Genomic DNA, 21564 nt, shown 5'->3' with positions numbered 1-21564 from the left:
AGCTTTAGGCGAACTGTATGAAGAATTATGTTTGCAATCATATTAGCGGTACGCTGATTTGAAGAAAACAACCTGTTGTTCCGTTCTTGCCATATAAAATACGCCGAGGCAGCCACCACCAACTTACTGACAATACTTTCCGCTGATTTATTAATAGCGTTTTGAGCAAGCCAAGCAATAATGGAGTCCCACTGATCATCAACCAACTCCATATAAGCATGAATATGATGTGCATTCAAAGAATAAATGCTGATGAGAATCAAAGTTCTCGTAGCACAATAGACAGCACATCATATTCATGTTTTTCCGCCTTGAGAAATCCCACTGCAGAATCTTGTCTTGAGTAAGGAGCTTTCTCTTCATAATCAGCCACATCATAAACGCGTGCCTAGGGATACATTGAGCAAACCAAACAATACCACTCCAATCAACCTCTGATTCTCTATGACGAACCGAGTGCCATACAGCTGACGAAGAGAAATCCTGACATTCGTTCCCATCTTTCCATAGCAATCGGTCAGATTTTGACGGGTCTAAACGAAAGTGATCCAGCTGAATAAGAACAGGGAAAAGATCCCTCCATGCGACAGGCCAATTCCAAGTATCGTTAGAGAAAATATTGAAAACAGTGTCATCTAACCGAAAATCAGCATCCGTAATAGTCCTTGGTGACAGAAAATCACCAAGAGGGCCTAAATCACTCCAAAAATCAAACCAAGCTGATGTATCACGGCCATTACCCACATCGGACCAAACATATTTCCGAATAACATGCCTCAACTGAATGATTTTCCTCCATGACCAAGTAGAATTTGAAGTAGCTTTGCAAACCCAGAAATTCTTTCCTTTAAGCCGATAAGAGTGAACCCACTTGACCCAAAGAGAATCCCGCTTCATCACAATACTCCAAATATGAGACGCCATCAGGGCTTTATTCATATCCCCAATCCGTCTAATGCCTAAACCACCTTCATACTTAGGAGTACAAACCACTTTCCACGAAACTTTAGCTTTACCTCTATTGAACGACACATCTTGAGACCATAAGAAATTTCTCATTCTAGCTTCAAGCTCCTTAACAACACGCACAGGAAGCAAAAACACAGAGGACCAATAAATATGCATTGAAGAGAGAACTGAGATAATCAGTTGAAGCCGCCCCGCAAACGATAACCTATACCCTGGGTTTTCTGTCTAAGGCTTGAGTGTTCGTACAAATCCACATATCGGACCAGTCACTCTTACCTGGGAACTCTTGGGGTGAGTGTTCACTTATAGGCGAACATGTCTTCGCGATACATTATTTTTGACCATTTACTTTGATTAGACACTATGTGTCGCTTGTTTGCTTTGCGATGCGGATGAATGACCACCATCTTTGCTTTTGTTGGAATTGTTTCATCTCATTCTCTTCATCCAATCATCTCACTCGTTTGCTTTCATGTTTTCCTCTTTTAGAATGCCTCCTCGACGTGAAAACCAGATAGCGACTGCCGAACTGGCAGAAATTATTGCACAGCAAATGGCTGCTCAATTCCCAAACCTCTTTGCTCAATGGAACCAAGCCAACAACAACAACAATTCTCCATGCAATTTCAAGAATTTTAACTCGGCTAAACCACTCAAGTTTAGTGGTTCTGAGGGAGCGACTGGGCTTCTTCAATGGTTTGAGAGCATTGAGAATACTTTCTGTCACGTGCAGTGTCCTGACAATCGCAAGGTCGAGTTTTCTTCAAGTGTGTTTCAAAAGAGGGCTCTTACGTGGTGGAACGGGGTAATGAGAGACCGTGGTGCAGAAGTTGCTCTAGCACAGACATGAGCTGAACTTAGGGCCCTTATGATGAGGGAGTTCTATTCTCGTCATGAACAGCGAGCTTCGGAGAAAGAGTTTGATGACTTAAAACAATACAGTGGCGAGCACCGGGCGTATACTCATAGGTTTGAGGAGTTGAGTCTGCTTTGCCCAACAATGGTTGCCCCACTCGACAAGGCTATCGAAAGGTATACCGACGGTCTACCTGACTTGGTACAAGACATCATTACTGGTAGTAACCCTACCACACTCCGTCAGGCGATCAAGTTAGCAGCGACATTGACTGAGTCGCAGGTTCGAAAGGGAAAGCTGCACAAAAAGGGTGACAATGGTAAAAAGTAGGCGTCTGACAAAGAAGATAACAAGAAAGGTCAAAACAAGAAGGGAAATGATTCTGGTTCCTCAAGGGGGTCAAGAAAGCGTAAGGCTTCCCAAAATTTTGCTATCACTGCCTAAGTTAACCAGACAGCTCCCAACCAACCCGCACAGCCTCCAGCGAAGAAACCTTGTGCAGGAAATGCACCTTTGTGCAATAGATGCAACAGTCACCATCAGCCGCAATTTTCGTGTCATTTCTGTACTAATTGTGGGAAGTCAGGTCATCTTGCTGGTGTTTGTCGTTTTGCCCAGAATCAGGTAGTTCAGAACCCGGCTCAACGAGTTGCTCAGCCTCCTACTCAGCAACAGGGTCAAGCTGCACGACCGCAATACCCTCCAGGTTCTTGTTACAATTGTGGGGATCTGACCCACTACCGTAATCAGTGTCCAAGATTGGCGAATGCAAATCCAAATCAGAATCAGGCTCAGGCTCGAGGTCGAGTCTTCAACATGAATGCACAAGAGGCACAAGAAGACAATGAAGTGGTGAACGGTACGTTCTTTATTAATAATCAGCCTGCATCTGTTCTTTTTGATTCGGGTGCCGATAAGAGTTTTGTGTCATTATCTTTTGAGCCATTGCTTCGCATGTCTAGAACCAAATTAGGAAAACCTTTGACAGTGGAAGTGGCTAGTGGTGAACCCATTGTTTTTGATTCTGTTCTCCGCAACTGCCAGTTGAACTTTAACGACCATCTTTTTTCCTATCGACCTCACGCCTATGCAACTTGGAAGCTTTGACGTTATTGTGGGTATGGATTGGTTAGCCAAGCATCGCGTAGATGTAGTTTGTTTTGAGAAGATTGATCGTGTGCCGCTTTCGACAGGTGAGATCCTACAAGTTCGTGGTGAGAAACCTGCTGGTGGTCTCAAACTCATGTCTTGTTTTAAAGCTCGGAAGTATCTGCGAAAGAACTATGTGGCCTTTTTGGCACATGTTTTAGCAGATAAGGGCAAAGGTAAATCTATTCAAGATATTCCTGTTGTTAGGGATTATTCTGAGGTATTCCCTGAAGATTTACCTGGTCTACCCCCAGCACGCCAAGTCGAGTTCCGTGTTGATCTCGTACCTGGTACAAATCCCATTGCCAGAGCTCCCTATCGTCTTGCACCGTCTAAGATGCAAGAATTGTCTAAGCAGCTTCAAGAGCTCTCTGACAAAGGTTTTATCCGTCCTAGCTTTTCACCTTGGGGTGCTCCCGTTCTTTTTGTCAAGAAAAAGGATGGATCTTTTAGGATGTGTATCGATTATCGTGAACTTAACAAGCTCACCATCAAGAATCGATATCCCCTACCTCGCATCGATGATCTCTTTGATCAATTGCGGGGCGCTTGTTATTTTTCAAAGACTGATCTACGATCTGCATATCATCAACTTCGTGTGCATGAAGAAGATATTCCCAAGACAGCGTCCCGCACTCGTTATGGGCATTATGAGTTCACAGTCATGCCATTCGGTTTGACTAATGCTCCTGCTGTTTTCATGGACTTGATGAATAGGGTCTGCAAGCCTTATTTGGATAAGTTCATCATCGTTTTCATTGATGACATTTTGATATATTCTAAGACGTGAGCTGATCATGAGCAACATCTTCGTCTTACTTTGGAACTCCTAAAGAAAGACCAACTTTTCGCCAAATTCTCCAAGTGTGAATTCTGGCTTAAAGAAATTCAATTCCTAGGACATATTATCAACGAACAAGGTATCCATGTAGATCCCTCCAAGATCAGTGCGATTAAGGATTGGGATACGCCTACTACTCCTACTGAAGTTCGTTCTTTTCTTGGTCTAGCGGGCTATTACCGCCGCTTCATTGAAAATTTCTCAAAGATTGCAGTTCCTCTAACTGCTCTAACTCAGAAGAACAAGCCATTTGATTGGGGATTCAAGCAAGAGGAAGCGTTTCTGACTTTGAAACAAAAACTTTGCGACGCGCCTGTTCTAACTTTGCCTGAGGGCAATGATGATTTCGTCGTTTATTGCGATGCATCTAAATTAGGTCTTGGTTGCGTCCTGATGCAAAGAAACAAAGTCATAGCATACGCATCAACACAGTTGAAGATACATGAGAAGAACTACACCACTCATGATCTTGAGTTGGGTGCAGTTGTCTTCGCTCTTAAAATTTGGAGACACTATTTGTACGGTACAAAATGTGTGGTTTTTACTGACCACAAAAGTCTTCAGCATATCTTCAATCAAAAAGAACTCAACATGAGGCAACGACGTTGGGTTGAGCTTCTAAACGACTATGACTGCGAAATTCGCTACCATCCTGGTAAGTCGAACGTCGTAGCCGATGCTTTGAGTCGCAAGGAACGTACTAAGCTTCATTGCGTTCGTGTTCAATCTGATATTCAAGCTCAATCTGATATCCAAACCCGCATTTCTCAGACTCAACACACTTGTGTTTCACAAGGTTTGATGGATAAGGAATTTCCTTATCACATAACACCTGCTCTTGAACTGAAGGACAATGGATCGTATTACTTCATGGACCGGTTGTGGGTCCCATGCCAAGATAACCTCCGCACTTTGCTTATGGATGAAGCCCATAAATCTCGTTATTCTGTTCATCCTGGCTCAGATAAGATGTATAAGGATCTTTGTATTCAGTATTGGTGGCCTGGTATGAAGAAAGACATTGCCTTATATGTATCAAAATTCCTTACTTGTTTTAAGGTTAAAGCTGAACATCAGCGTCCTTCTGGTTTATTGGAGCAACCAGAGATCCCAGTTTGGAAATGGGAAAACATTACTATGGATCTCATTACTAAACTCCCGCGCACAAAGAAAGGTCATGATGCCATCTGGGTAGTTGTTGATCGTCTTACTAAGTCAGCGCATTTCTTGCCAATCCGTGAGGATTTTTCGGCTGACAAACTTGCTAAAATCTATGTGGATGAAATTGTAGCTCGACATGGTGTTCCTTTGAACATCATTTCTGACAGAGATGCTCGTTTCACTTCTCATTTTTGGAGAACCATGCAATCTGCTATGGGGACCCAACTTAATCTGAGCACAGCTTATCATTCGCAAACGGATGGTCAGTCTGAAAGAACAATCCAGACTCTGGAGGATATGCTTAGAGCTTGTGTGATCGATTTTGGTGGTAGTTGGGATTCACATCTTCCGTTGATTGAATTCTCCTACAACAACAGTTATCACTCCAGCATCAACATGGCTCCTTTCGAGGCTCTCTATGGTCGAAAATGTAGTTCACCAGTCTGCTGGAATGAGATCGGTGAGGCTCAGCTTACTGGACCTGCCCTCATCTTAGAGACAACAGATAAGGTTAAGAAAGTTCGTGATTGTCACACCCCGACCGCGTATAACATGCAACCGCGGCGGAAACGTCGGGGAGTGTTGAGACAGAATTAATTGTTTCACAACTATGGCATACAAAGTTATATTTTATTTATTAAACACGAGTGTTACATTGTTTCAAAACAGGAAATAAAGAGTTTATAACATAATTAAACTAAATCTATCTTCGTTTTATGTCTCTAAGGCACAGGTCCGCCCTAGTGTCACAATCGTCATCCTAAGCGATAGCTCCTGAAAACACATGTGAAAGTAGGTACGTCAGCATAAAAATGCCTGTGAGATACATAGGCTTTGTGAAAATGGGATTCATGACTTAAGTTTAAAGAAAACATTTAATAACAGTCAGTCATGAACCTTGTAAATTGTTTTGTTTTGTAAATCATATGAAAAACGATAAGATCAGATGATATGTATAAATAAAATGTAAGGTTAAATGAATAACTTAGTAAAATGAGTTTGTATAAGATAAGTTGTTTGTAAAAATAATGTCTTGTGAAGAATATGTTATTTGTGTAAAACGTAATATGTCTAAACTGAAATGATTTAAATAATGCTACGATAGGTAATATTATACAAACACTTATATATAGGAAGTACCAGCGGCGTATCCACCATGTTTGTATCATATTACATACGCCACGTTACTCAAACCATTTACCCAAACCAACCACCATGTAAATTGTTCACGTATAAATAAATTGTCAAGTGTTATTGTGTAAACCATATCAAAATGTTCATGTCTAATGTAAACCACCAAATGTGTATATCAATGTCAAATTTTTTATGTTTAATGTAAATCATATAATGTGTATCCAAAATATCATGTATGGCATGTGAAATATATCAACTAGGCCATAGGTAAAAATGCACAAAAACAGGGTATTGAATTAAACATAGTTTAAGTCAAAGTTATGTTTTGTGGAACAAATGCATGCTATACTGATACAAACATTTATGCGGTATTGTGAAAATTCATACATTCAAGCCTTTGTGACTGTGGTGATAGACCTTTAAACAAATTAAAGGTCTATATGTGTTATTGTTTATCAAATTCGGTCATTCCTTCCAATCCAAACAAACCCGAGATTTCAGGAATGGGAGTTGTCAAGTCCTATGGTACCATTACCTACTAACGGGCGGCATGATCGGTGTTAATGAATCTACATTGTATAATTTGAACAAACCAAATGTCATACCAAAATGTGAGCATGTGATGAATAAATGTACTAAGTACGCACACAATGGGCATACATAGCATAAAATGTAGTGTAAAATGATGTACTAAGTACGCACACAATGGGCATACATAGCATAAAAGTCATCTAAATCAATGTGCTAGCATGCTATCAGTCAACACACATAGCATAAATGTAATGTAAATCAATGTACTAAGTATGCTAAGTAAACATACATAGCGAAACAATGTAATGTAAATCACGTACTAATAGTGTACTAATGAGCATAGCAAGTATATGATGTGAAAACAAGAAAGCACGAAAGTAACAAGTAGGCACATGTGTTTCTCCCCAAAACGGTATGCAAAACAGTAAAAGAGGGGACTATGTACTCACCTGAGATTGCTTAGAAGTCCTTGTGTAATAATCACACAATGCTAGATATCACGGAATATCAAACGGCACCTAATAGGTAGCTATATTAATATACCGGACCTAAATCGGAAGATTGGATAGAATGAGGGTTCGTAAACCAAACGAGTCTAGAGACTCGTGTAATATGGTTTAACAAAACTTACATTCTAAAATGAAACCTAACCTAAGTGCTTACGATCCATTATGACCCGTTTAGGTATCTTATTGTCACAGCCCGTCAAAATTCAGATCGCAACTCTCGGGATTCCGGAATTTTCTACCAGCTTCAAGGGGCTTCTATGGCAGATTTTTCCTTAGAAAATTCTGGATTCAAGGCTCAAAAATATTATCAAGGACTAGAGACTTCTTAGGAAAATATCTTGGATATTTTCCTTAATCTTTCTAGATTAGTCTTAAGTAAATATCTTAGATATTTGTATATTTTATTCATAGAAATCTCTAGATTAGGAATAATCTAGATATTTAGCCACAAGTATAAATAGGTGATGTTGGCTCATTTGTTAATCACCTTCCAAGTTGTAATCAAGCATCCTTTGTAAAGAGTTCTCAAAGCAATACAAGTGTTCCTTTTATTCACAATCTGTGTTCCCTTTGTTCAAGTCATTGAATCGAGTTGCAAGTTGGTTAAAAGGGGATCTTTTATTCACCAAAGGAGACCGGCTCTATGTACCAAGATGGGGCAATCTGAGGCGAGCCGTGATGAAGGAATGCCATGATTCCAAGTGGGCTGGTCAACCAGGCATCAAACGCACATTAGCACTGATCGGAGGCACGTTTTATTGGCCACGTATGGCAGACGATGTTGAAGCATACGTGCATACTTGCTTAGTTTGCCAGCAAGACAAGATCGAGCAACGCCAACCAGGAGGTTTGTTAGAACCCTTACCAATCCCAAATGGCCCTTGGGAAAGCATTTCAATGGATTTCATCACTTGCTTACCAAAGTCAGAAGGATCGGGAAGCATTATTGTGGTGGTCGATAGATTTTCCAAGTATGGAACGTTCATTCCAACACCCGCCAATGTTACAACAGCGGAGACTGCGAGACTTTTCTTTAAGCACGTGGTGAAGTATTGGGGCATACCGCAAACCATTGTCAGTGATCGAGATCCTCGCTTCACGGGGCGTTTTTGGTCTGAATTATTTAAGCTTATGGGGACAGAACTCAACTTCTTAACCAGCTTTCATCCCCAAACCGATGAGCAAACGGAGCGGGTCAATGCATTGCTCGAATTATACCTCCGACACTATGTAAGTGCTAACCAATGTGATTGGGCTAAACTTTTAGATGTTGCACAATTTTCTTACAACATGCAGCAGAGCGAAGCAACGGGAAAAAGCCCTTTCGAGATCGTAACGGGACGTCAACCATTGACCCCTAATGCCTTAGCCGTATCATATGATGGTAATAGCCCAGCTGCTTTCAAAAGTCTAAAGGAGTGGCACGAACAAGCAGACTTGGCTCGTACTTCCCTTGACAAGGCGGCTAAGAGAATGAAGAAGTGGGCGGATGATAAAAGGCGACATGTGGAGTTCCAAGTCGGTGACCAAGTCATGGTGAAACTTTTGCCACAACAATTCAAGTCACTAAGGGGCGTGCACAAGGGACTCGTAAGGAGATATGAGGGACCTTTCCCAGTGATTGCTCGTGTTGGCAAAGTATCTTACCGACTACAATTACCGCCCAAGCTAAAGATTCACCCAGTCTTCCATGTAAGTTATCTCAAGCCTTATCATGCTGACGAGGAAGACTTAAATCGAGGAGTATCCAAGCGGGCACCAACGGCTGTTGTAACATCATTCGATCGAGAGGTTGCCGAGATCGTCTCCGACCGCACCATCCGACGACGAGGAGTGCCAAACTACAAGGAGTACTTGATCAAGTGGAGGAACTTACCTGATAGTGAAGCAAGTTGGGAAACAGAAGATTCACTATGGCAGTTCAGGGACGAGATCAAGAAGTATCATGAAGGCTCGACGAGGACGTCGACGGATTAGGTGGGGGAGAATGTCACAGCCTGCCAAAATTCATATCGCAACTCTCGGGATTCCGGAATTTTCTACCAGCTTCAAGGGGCTTCTATGGCAGATTTTTCCTTAGAAAATTCTGGATTCAAGGCTCAAAAATATCATCAAGGAATAGAGACTTCTTAGGAAAATATCTTGGATATTTTCCTTAATCTTTCTAGATTAGTCTTAAGTAAATATCTTAGATATTTGTATATTTTATTCATAGAAATCTCTAGATTAGGAATAATCTAGATATTTAGCCACAAGTATAAATAGGTGATGTTGGCTCATTTGTTAATCACCTTCCAAGTTGTAATCAAGCATCCTTTGTAAAGAGTTCTCAAAGCAATACAAGTGTTCCTTTTATTCACAATCTTTGTTCCCTTTGTTCAAGTCATTGAATCGAGTTGCAAGTTGGTGTCAAGGCTGATCTTAGCACGGTGACTAAGAGCCGCACGTGGGTTGAAGGACTAACTCTGTGACATTATGCTACCTTAACGCGTCGTTCGCGTAAAACGCGTTTGGAACGCCTAACATTGTGACCATAAGGTATAACCTCGGAAGGTTATTTCCTATACAGCTATGGTCACCTAATGTGTTTGGTTGGATCCTAATGATCGACCAAATGGGTCGGGTTCGAAAGTATAAGCGATTGTTTAGATCGCTTACCTTACGACCCTATATAAGCACTATACTAAAAGTGACGAGCTAAGCATGTTAACACATGCTTAACTAAGTTTAGAAAACAGGTTTGGTATCAAGACAAACGGTTTTGATACCCACGAGTAGTTTGGTTACAAAATACGCAAGAATGTGCATTTTGGCCGAAACTACGACTCGTCACTGAGCCTAGATAACGTGGTAATCAGTAGGTGTAGTCATTAGAGACTATAACCATCGTGATCACGCTCACGTTATGAAGTTCAAACGAACTTCGTGTTGACCATAGGCTTGTCAACGCAGAAAGTCAAACATAGTTTGACTTTAGGACTAGAAAGCGATTAAAAGAATGAAAGAACACGTACGAAGGGTCCCCGAAAGCTAATCTCGATCCAGGAGCTCAGGTATAAAGCAAAGGCCTCAACTTAGAGCTTTAGATCAGATTTTGTGGGTTTTAACACAAATGGGGGGGGGGGTATTTATAGGGAAAGCAAGACCGTTAGGATCGTCTCTTGAATATCGTGTCTTGATCTCATTCGTACACTTGTCAAAATGTTGTGGTACCAAAATGTGACCCTAACCCCAGAGATTGTGAAGAGGCATTGCCCCTTGGATGCTTGAAAGGCCAAATTTTGCAAAAAAAACGAGTTTCTGCATCTGCAGGGCTGACGCGGCCCGCGTGAAGGTTGCCCTTAGTCTTACGCGGGTCACCTGGAGGTTCTGATAAAAAAGCCAAGTTTCAAAAATGACAGTTTAGGTCCCTGTTATGGTTTAAGGCCATTTCCGACACGTTCAAGGCCCGTTAAGCCATTTTTAAGGCCCTAAAATGATGCCTAAACATTGAGGACATGAAACATGCTCAAAAATATGTCGGATGTTGGTTCATTTGGTCGTACGATCGCGATGTTCGGTTAATTACGACGGAATGCGCATAAGCGCGAAAAACGATCCAAAATGCGCGACGAATGGATTTTTCTCATGCCAAACACTAAGGCATAATATTAGGATGCTTACATAAATTTTTGGATGTCCGGATGTATTCAGAACGTAAGTTATGCGCGAAAGTGCAAACTTATGCACTTTTTGACACTTTTAGTCCCTGAATGATCCAAAAGTTTATTTTAGCACACCGAACACCTCAAAGCCTATTTCTAAGCTTTGTAAAGGATATTTAAGGTGTGTGTAACTTATGGTTATGTTCCGGAATGTTTGTTACAGTTCAAATTGGCATACTTTCGCAGTTTTGTCAAGTTTAGTCCCTGTAAGCGAATTAACTTGTTTTTGCCATACCAAAGCCTTCAAAACTTATTTCTAAGTTATGTAAAGGTTATTTAAGGTATGTTGAGTATATGTTGATGTTCCGGAGTATTTGTCGCATTAAACTGAGTACGTTTACGCACCAGTTTGCGTATAATTCTCCAGAAAGCGAAAAATCGAACAAAAGTCAAAACATGAAAAATGTAAAACATAACCAAACAAACATTGGGATCAAATAACATTGTTTTATTGATAATTGAATTGTTCACAATGATTTCAAGCACAAATGTTACAGTCTCCCCTACTTGTGGAAATTTCGTCCCGAAATTTATTTAGAGGAAACTCGTGGAAAAAGATGAGGGTACTTTGCCTTCATTTGATCTTCGCGTTCCCAAGTAAACTCGGGTCCACGTTTAGATTCCCAGCGAACCTTGACCAAAGGAATGCGCTTGCGTTTGAGCCACTTGACTTCACGTTCCATGATTTCCACTGGTTTCTCAACAATTTTCAGTGTTTTATCAACACGAATTTCATCAAGGGGTATGTGGAGGTTCTCATCAGCTAAACACCTCTTGAGATTGGACACGTGAAAGGTTGGATGAACATTTCCAAGTTCAGGAGGTAACTCAAGTCTGTAGGCTACCTTACCGATTCTTTCGACGATCTTGAATGGTCCAACGTATCTTGGTGCAAGTTTTCCTTTCTTTCCGAATCTGATCACACCTTTCCAAGGTGAGACCTTTAGTAATACACGATCACCGACTTGAAAATCCAAGGGCTTGCGTTTTAGGTCCGCGTAACTCTTTTGACGGCTTCTAGCTGTCTGAAGGTTATCACGAACTTTCTTTACCTTATCAGTTGTCTCTAAAATGAGGGCAGGTCCAGTAAGCTGAGCCTCGCCGATCTCATTCCAGCAGACTGGTGAACGACATTTTCGACCATAGAGAGCCTCGAAAGGAGCCATGTTGATGCTGTAGTGATAACTGTTGTTGTAGGAGAATTCAATCAACGGAAGATGTGAATCCAACTACCACCAAAATCGATCACACAGGCTCTAAGCATATCCTCCAGAGTCTGGATTGTTCTTTTAGACTGACCATCCGTTTGCGGATGATAAGCTGTGCTCAGATTAAGTTGGGTCCCCATAGCAGATTGCATGGTTCTCCAAAAATGAGAAGTGAAACGAGCATCTCTGTCAGAAATGATGTTCAAAGGAACACCATGTCGAGCTACAATTTCATCCACATAGATTTTAGCAAGTTTGTCAGCAGAAAAATCCTCACGGATTGGCAAGAAATGCGCCGACTTGGTAAGACGATCAACGACTACCCAGATAGCATCGTGACCTTTCTTTGTGCGCGGAAGTTTAGTAATGAGATCCATAATAATGTTTTCCCACTTCCAAACTGGGATCTCTGGTCTTAGAATATATCAAGATGTCATCAATGAAAATGATGATGAACTTATCCAAATAAGGTTTGCAGACCCTATTCATCAAGTCCATGAAAACAGCAGGAGCATTAGTCAAACCGAATGGCATGATTGTGAACTCATAATGCCCATAACGAGTGCGGAACGCTGTCTTGGGAATATCTTGTTCATGCACACGAAGTTGATGATATCCAGATCGCAGATCAATCTTTGAAAAATAAGAAGCGCCTTGCAATTGATCAAAGAGATCATCGATGCGAGGTAGGGGATATCGATTCTTGATCGTAAGCTTGTTAAGCTCACGATAATCGATACACATCCTGAAAGATCCATCCTTCTTCTTGACAAAAAGAACGGGAGCACCCCAAGGTGAAAAGCTAGGACAGATAAAACCTTTGTCAGAGAGCTCCTGCAGCTGCTTAGACAACTCTTGCATCTCGGACGGTGCAAGACGATATGGAGCTCTGGCAATGGGATTTGCACCAGGTACGAGATCAATACGGAACTCGACTTGGCGTGTTGGGGGTAGACCAGGTAACTCTTCAGGGAAAACCTCAGGATAATCCCGAACGACAGGAATATCTTGAATAGATTTACCTTTGCCCTTATCTGCTACAACATGTGCCAAAAAGGCCACATAGTTCTTTCGCAGATACTTCCGAGCTTTAAAACAAGACATGAGTTTGAGACCACCAGCAGGTTTCTCACCACGAACCTGTAGGATCTCACCTGACGAAAGCGGCATGCGAATGATCTTCTCAAAACAAACTATCTCTGCGCGATATTTGGCTAACCAATCCATACCCACAATAACGTCGAAGCTTCCAAGTTGCATAGGCGTGAGGTCAATGGGAAAAAGATGGTTGTTAAGGTTCAGTTGGCAGTTGCGGAGAACAGAATTAAGAACAATGGGTTCACCGTTCGCCACTTCTACTGTCAATGGTTTACCTAGTTTCGTTCTAGACACGCGAAGCAATGGTTCAAAAGATAGCGACACAAAACTCTTATCGGCACCCGAATAAAAAAGAACAGATGCTGGCTGATTATTAATAAAGAACGTACCGTTCACCACATTATCATCTGCTTGTGCCTCTTGTTCGTTCATGTTGAAGACTCGACCTCGAGCCTGAGCCTGATTCTGATTCTTGTTGGCTAGCCTTAGGCACCGGTTTCTGTAGTGGGTCAGATCCCCACAATTGTAGCACGAACCAGGAGGAAAATGAGGTCGTGCAGCTTGACCTTGTTGCTGAGCAGGAGGCTGAGCAATTTGTTGAGCTTGGTTCTGGTTAGCAGGAATGCGGCAGGTGGCAGCAAGATGACCATTTCTTCCACAGTTGGTGCATTGACGACACTGAACCTGTGGTGGGTGATGGCCGTTACACCTGTTGCACAAAGGTGCATTGCCAAGATAAGGCTTCTTGGCCAGTGGTTGCGCAGGCTGATTTGGTGCAGTCTGAGCCTGTGCAGTAACGGCATAGTTTTGGGAAGCCTTCCGCTTCCTAGACCCCCTTGTAGAACCAGAATCCTTTCCTTTCTTGTTTTGACCTTTCTTGCTATCTTCTTGGTCAGCTGCCTGCTTCTTACCCTTGTCACCCTTTTTGTGCAGCTTTCCCTTTCGAATCTGCGACTCAGTCAGTGTCGCTGATAACTCGATCGCCTGACGGAGTGTGGTAGGGTTACTACCAGTAATGATGTCTTGTACCGAGTCAGGTAGGCCGTCGGTGTACCTTTCGATGGCCTTGTCGAGTGGGGCAACCATTGTCGGGCAAAGCAGACTCAACTCCTCAAACCTATCAGTATATACCCGGTGCTCGCCACTGTATTGTTTTAAGTCATCAAACTCTTTCTCCAAAGCTCGCTGCTCATGACGAGGACAGAACTCCCTCATCATCAGTGCCCTAAGTTCAGCCCATGTCTGTGCTAGAGCAACTTCTGCGCCGCGATCTCTCATAACCCCGTTCCACCACGTAAGAGCCCTCTTCTGAAACACACTCGAAGAAAACTCGACCTTGCGATTGTCAGGACACTGCACGTGACGGAATGTATTCTCAATGCTCTCGAACCATTGAAGAAGCCTAGTTGCTCCCTCAGAACCACTAAACTTGAGTGGTTTAGCTGAGTTAAAATTTTTGAAATTGCATGGAGCATTGTTGTTGTTGTTGGCTTGGTTCCATTGAGCAAAGAGGTTTGGAAGTGCACCAGCCATTTGTTGTGCAATAATTTCTGCTAGTTCAGCATTTCCTACCTGATTGTCGCGTCGAGGAGGCATTCTAGAAGAGGAAAACATGAAAGGAAACGAGTGAGATGATTGGATGAAGAGAATGAGATGAAACAAAATCAACAAAAGCAAAGATGGTGGTTATGCATCGCAAGGCAAACAAGCGACACACAATGTCTAGTCAAAGTAAATGGGTCAAAAATAATGTATCGCGAATACATGTTCGCCTATAAGTGAACACTCACCCAAAGAGTTCCTAGGTAAGAGTGACTTGTCCGATTATGTGGATTTGTACGAACACTCTAGCCTTAGACAGAAAACTCAGGGTACAGGCATTCACTCTTCCAGTTCGCACGTGTTCACACTATTTAAGCCCAAAACTTCGTTGAGATTTTGAAAATTCTAAGGGTTCAAAACCATATAACAGAGGGTTCAAAACCTAGTAATCAATCATCCTAGAACAGATGATTACTTTTCCAAGCGGATTCGGAATCGAAGTTCTCGTTTTGGTTATCACCTAAGGATAGGTGAAGTGCATGTTTTAAAATCTAAACACAAGCTAACTTGTGTTAGGGTCCTAGAAAGTTATAGTCTAGGTCAAAGCATTATTAATAACCTAATTCCCTATAACCATTGGCTCTGATACCAACTCTTCTGTCACACCCCGACCGCGTATAACATGCAACCGCGGCGGAAACGTCGGGGAGTGTTGAGACAGAATTAATTGTTTCACAACTATGGCATACAAAGTTATATTTTATTTATTAAACACGAGTGTTACATTGTTTCAAAACAGGAAATAAAGAGTTTATAACATAATTAAACTAAATCTATCTTCGTTTTATGTCTTTAAGGCACAGGTCCGCCCTAGTGTCACAATCGTCATCCTAAGCGATAGCTGCTGAAAACACATGTGAAAGTAGGTACGTCAGCATAAATATGCCTGTGAGATACATAGGTTTTGTGAAAATGGGATTCATGACTTAAGTTTAAAGAAAACGTTTAATAACAGTCAGTCATGAACCTTATAAATTGTTTTGTTTTGTAAATCATATGAAAAACGATAAGATCAGATGATATGTATAAATAAAATGTAAGGTTAAATGAATAACCTAGTAAAATGAGTTTGTATAAGATAAGTTTGTAAAAATAATGTCTTGTGAAGAATATGTTATTTGTGTAAAACGTAATATGTCTAAACTGAAATGATTTAAATAATGCTACGATAGGTAATATTATACAAACACTTATATATAGGAAGTACCAGCGGCGTATCCACCATGTTTGTATCATATTACATATGCCACATTACTCAAACCATTTACCCAAACCAACCACCATGTAAATTGTTCATGTATAAATAAATTGTCAAGTGTTATTGTGTAAACCATATCAAAATGTTCATGTCTAATGTAAACCACCAAATGTGTATATCAATGTTAAATTGTTTATGTTTAATGTAAATCATATGATGTGTATCCAAAATATCATGTATGGCATGTGAAATATATCAACTAGGCCATAGGTAAAAATGCACAAAAACAGGGTATTGAAAACATAGTTTAAGTCAAAGTTATGTTTTGTGGAACAAATGCATGCTATACTGATACAAACATTTATGTGGTATTGTGAAAATTCATACATTCAAGCCTTTGTGACTGTGGTGATAGACCTTTAAAAAAGTTAAAGGTCTATATGTGTTATTGTTTATCGAATTCGGTCATTCCTTCCAATCCAAACAAACCCGAGATTTCAGGAATGGGAGTTGTCAAGTCCTATGGTACCATTACCTACTAATGGGCGGCATGATCGGTGTTAATGAATGTACATTGTATAATTTGAACAAACCAAATGTCATACCAAAATGTGAGCATGGGGATGAATAAATGTACTAAGTACGCACACAATGGGCATACATAGCATAAAAGTCATGTAAATCAATGTGCTAGCATGCTATCAGTCAACACACATAGCAGAAATGTAACGTAAATCAATGTACTAAGTATGCTAAGTAAACATACATAGCGGAACAATGTAATGTAAAGCATGTACTAATAGTGTACTAATGAGCATAGCAAGTATATGATGTGAACACGGAATATAACCCTTTACCTAAAAAAAAAGTATATGATGTGAAAACAGGAAAGCACGAAAGTAACAAGTAGGCACATGTGTTTCTCCCCAAAACGGTATGGAAAACAGTAAAAGAGGGGACTATGTACTCACCTGAGATTGCTTAGAAGTCCTTGTGTAATAATCACAGAATGCTAGAGATCACGGAATATCAAACGGCACCTAATAGGTAGCTATATTAATATACCGGACCTAAATCGGAAGATTGGATAGAATGAGGGTTCGTAAACCAAACGAGTCTAGAGACTCGTGTAATATGGTTTAACAAAACTTACATTCTAAAATGAAACCTAACCTAAGTGCTTACGATCCATTATAACCCGTTTAGGTAGCTTATGCTACCTTAACGCGTCGTTCGCGTAAAACGCGTTTGGAACGCCTAACATTGTGATCATAAGGTATAACCTCAGAAGGTTATTCCCTATACAGCTATGGTTACCTAATGTGTTTGGTCGGATCCTAATGATCAACCAAATGGGTCAGGTTCGAAAATATAAGCGATTGTTTAGATCGCATACCTTACGACCCTATATAAGCACTATACTAAAAGTGACGAGCTAAGCATGTTAACACATGCTTAACTAAGTTTAGAAAACAGGTTTGGTATCAAGACAAACGGTTTTGATACCCACGAGTAGTTTGGTTACAAAATACGCAAGAATGCGCATTTTGGCCGAAACTACGACTCGTCACTGAGCCTAGATAACGTGGTAATCAGTAGGTGTAGTCATTAGAGACTATAACCATCGTGATCACGCTCACGTTATGAAGTTCAAATGAACTTCGTGTTGACCATAGGCTGGTCAACGCAGAAAGTCAAACATAGTTTGACTTTAGGACTAGAAAGCGATTAAAAGAACGAAAGAACACTTACGAAGGGTCCCCGAAAGATAATCTCGATCCAGGAGCTCAGGTATGAAGCAAAGGCCTCAACTTAGAGCTTTAGATCAGATTTTGTGGGTTTTAACACAAATGGGGGGGGGGTATTTATAGGAAAAGCAAGACCGTTAGGATCGTTTCTTGAATACCGTGCCTTGATCTCAGTCGTACACTTGTTAAAATGTTGTGGTATCAAAATGTGACCCTAACCCCAAAGATTGTGAAGAGGCATTGCCCCTTGGATGCTTGAATGGCCAAATTTTGCAAGAAAAACGAGTTTCTGCATCTGCAGGGCTGACGCGGCCCGCGTGAAGGTTGCCCTTAGTCTTACGCGGGTCGCCTGGAGGTTCTGATAAAAAGCCAAGTTTCAAAAATGACAGTTTAGGTCCCTGTTATGGTTTAAGGCCATTTCCGACAAGTTCAAGGCCCGTTAAGCCATTTTTAAAGCCCTAAAATGATGCCTAAACATTGAGAACATGAAACATGCTCAAAAATATGTCGGATGTTGGTTCGTTTGGTCGTACGATCACGATTTTCGGTTAATTACGACGGAATGCGCATAAGCGCGAAAAACGATCCAAAATGCGCGACGAATGGATTTTTCTCATGCCAAACACTAAGGCATAATATTAGGATGCTTACATAATTTTTTGGATGTCCGGATGTATTCAGAACGTAAGTTATGCGCGAAAGTGCAAACTTATGCACTTTTTGACACTTTTAGTCCCTGAATGATCCAAAAGTTTATTTTAGCACACCGAACACCTCAAAGCCTATTTCTAAGCTTTGTAAAGGATACTTAAGGTGTGTTTAACTTATGGTCATGTTCCGGAATGTTTGTTACAGTTTAAATTGGCATACTTTCGCAGTTTTGTCAAGTTTAGTCCCTGTAAGCGAATTAACTTGTTTTTGCCATACCAAAGCCTTCAAAACTTATTTCTAAGTTATGTAAAGGTTATTTAAGGTATGTTGAGTATATGTTGATGTTCCGGAGTATTTGTCGCATTAAACTGAGTACGTTTACGCACCAGTTTGCGTATAATTCTCCAGAAAGCGATGTAGAGTTAAAAATCGAACAAAAGTCAAAACATGAAAAATGTAAAACATAACCAAACAAACATTGGGATCAAATAACATTGTTTGATTGATAATTGAACTGCTCACAATGATTTCAGCATAAAAATGCCTGTGAGATACATAGGTTTTGTGAAAATGGGATTCATGACTTGAGTTTAAAGAAAACGTTTAATAACAGTCAATCATGAACCTTGTAAATTGTTTAGTCTTGTAAATCATATGAGAAACGATAAGATCATATGATATGTATAAGTAAAACGTAAGGTTAAATGAGAGTAAAAATGAGTTTGTATAAGATAAGTTTGTTTGTAAAACAATGTCTTGTGAAGAATATGTTATTTGTGAAAAAGGTAACATGTCTATACTGAAATGATTTAAATAATGCTACGATAGGTAATATTATACAAACATTTATATATAGGAAGTACCAGCGGCGTATCCACCATGTTTGTATCATATTACATACGCCACGTTACTCAAACCATTTACCCAAACCAACCACCATGTAAATTGTTCATGTATAAATCAACTGTCAAGTGTTATTGTGTAAACCATATCAAAATGTTCATGTCTAATGTAAACCACCAAACGTGTATATCAATGTCAAATTGTTTATGTTTAATGTAAATCATATAATGTGCATCCAAAATATCATGTATGGCATGTGAAATATATCAACTAGGCCATAGGTAAAAATGCACAAAAACAGGGTATTGAATTAAACATAGTTTAAGTCAAAGGTATGTTTTGTGGAACAATTGCATGCTATACTGATACAAACATTTATGCGGTATTGTGAAAATGCATACATTCAAGCCTTTGTGACTTGTGGTGATAGACCTTTAAACAAATTAAAGGTCTATATGTGTTATTGTTTATCGAATTCGGTCATTCCTTCCAATCCAAACAAACCCGAGATTTCAGGAATGGGAGTTGTCAAGTCCTATGGTACCATTACCTACTAACGAGTGGCGTAGCTAATGTTAATGAATGTACATTGTTTAATTTAAACAAACCAAATGTCATACCAAAATGTGAGCACGTGATGAATAATTGTACTAAGTATGCACACAATGGGCATACATAGCATAAAATGTAATGTAAAATATTGTACTAAGTACTCACACAATGGGCATACATAGCATAAAATGTAATGTAAAACAATGTACTAAGTACGCACACAATGGGCATACATAGCATAAAGTGTAGTGTAAAATAATGTACTAAGTACGCAAACAATGGACATACATAGCATAAAGTGTAATGTAAAATAATGTACTAAGTACGCACACAATGGGCATACATAGCATAAAACACAGTGAAATCATGTACTATAAATGTACCAATGAACATAGCAAGTATATGATGTGAAAACAGGAAAGCATGAAAGTAATAAGTAGGCACATGTGTTCCACCCCAAAACAGTAAAAGAGGGGATTATGTACTCACCTGAGATTGCTTTGAAGTCCTTCTATAACAACCAAATAAAGCTAGAGATCACGGATATCGAACGACACCTAATATAGGTAACTATGTTAATATACCGGACCTAAATCAGAGGATCGGATAGTATGCGGGTTCGTAAACCAAACGAGTATGGAGACTCGTGTAATATGGTTTAACAAAGCCTACATACTAAAATGAAACCTAACTTAAGTGCTTACGACCCATTACGACCCGTTTAGGTAGCTTATGCTACTTTAACGCGTCGTTCGCGTGAAACGCGTTTGGAACGCTTAACGTCATGACCATAAGGTATAACCTCGGAAGGTTATTCCCTATACAGCTATGGTCACCTAATGTGTTTGGTTGGATCCTAGTGATCGACCAAATGGGTCGGGTTCAAAAGTATAAGCGATTGTTTAGATCGCTTACCTTACGACCCTATATAAGCACTATACTAAAAGTGGCGAGCTAAGCATGTTAGAACATGCTTAACTAAGTTTAGAAAATAGGTTTGGTATCAAAACAAACGGTTTTGATACCTATGAGTAGTTTGGTTACAAAATACACGAGAATGCATATTTTGGCCGAAACTACGACTCGTCACTGAGCCTATATAAGTGGTGATCAGTAGGTGTAGTCACTAGGGACTATTACCATCGTGATCACGGTCACGTTATGAAGTTCAAACGAACTTCGTGTTGACCATAAGCTGGTCAACACAGAAAGTCAAACAAAGTTTGACTTTAGCACTCGAAAAGCGATAAAAGAACGAAAGAACACTTACGAAGGGTCCCCGAAAGCTAATCTCGATCCAGGAACTCAGGTATGAAGCAAAGGCCTCAACTTAGAGCTTTAGATCAGATTTTGTGGGTTTTAACCAAAATGGAGGGGGGGGGGGTTATTTATAGGATATGCAAGACCGTTAGGATCGTTTATCGATTTACGTGCTTTGATCTTGTCCATACACTTGTTGCAATACTTATGGAGCATCAGATTTGCCCCTCATTGTCCAGAAGAGGCAAGTGAAATTTGGCCTTTCACTAACTTGAAGAGGCAACAACATTTAAAGCTGAATCTGCTGTTTTGGGAACGCCTTACGGACCGTAAGGGTGATGGCTTACGGTCCGTAAGCCATCAGCTTTGGCAGATTTACAGTTTTGGTCCCTGTTGTGCTATAAGGCCATTTCTGACGCATTTAAGGCCCGTTAACCCCATTTCAAAGCTCTAAAATGAAGTTAAAGTATAGGGAACTTAAAGTGTACTTAAAATTATATCGGATGTCGGTTCGTTAGGCCGTACGATCGCGATGTTCGCTTAATTACGA

The 21564-nt window shown here is 40.4% G+C and overlaps 1 protein-coding gene across 1 annotated transcript; it reads right to left on the bottom strand.

The window, feature by feature from the left end:
- Positions 1-259: 259 nt before the first annotated feature.
- On the bottom strand, positions 260-1125 carry LOC110943251 (uncharacterized mitochondrial protein AtMg00310-like). The gene is made up of 2 exons (XM_022185002.1): positions 433-1125; positions 260-388 (listed from the first exon to the last, which is right to left on the bottom strand). The coding sequence occupies exons 1-2, from the start codon at positions 1123-1125 to the stop codon at positions 260-262; spliced, it is 822 nt and encodes a 273-aa protein (XP_022040694.1).
- Positions 1126-21564: the final 20439 nt, after the last annotated feature.

This window comes from Helianthus annuus, chromosome 5 (genome assembly GCF_002127325.2).
Source record: "Helianthus annuus cultivar XRQ/B chromosome 5, HanXRQr2.0-SUNRISE, whole genome shotgun sequence".
In the NCBI taxonomy this organism is placed as follows: domain Eukaryota; kingdom Viridiplantae; phylum Streptophyta; class Magnoliopsida; order Asterales; family Asteraceae; genus Helianthus; species Helianthus annuus.
Note: the sequence above shows the minus strand (reverse complement) of the source record. Positions and strands in the feature narration are given on the sequence as shown.

Excerpts from the sequence above, each read along its gene's own strand:
- LOC110943251 (XM_022185002.1), bottom strand. The coding sequence starts at position 1,125 with ATGCATATTTATTGGTCCTCTGTGTTTTTGCTTCCTGTGCGTGTTGTT. Across the intron at positions 389-432 it reads TTCGTCATAGAGAATCAGAG|GCACGCGTTTATGATGTGGC; the intron begins GTTGATTGGAGT and ends ATGTATCCCTAG.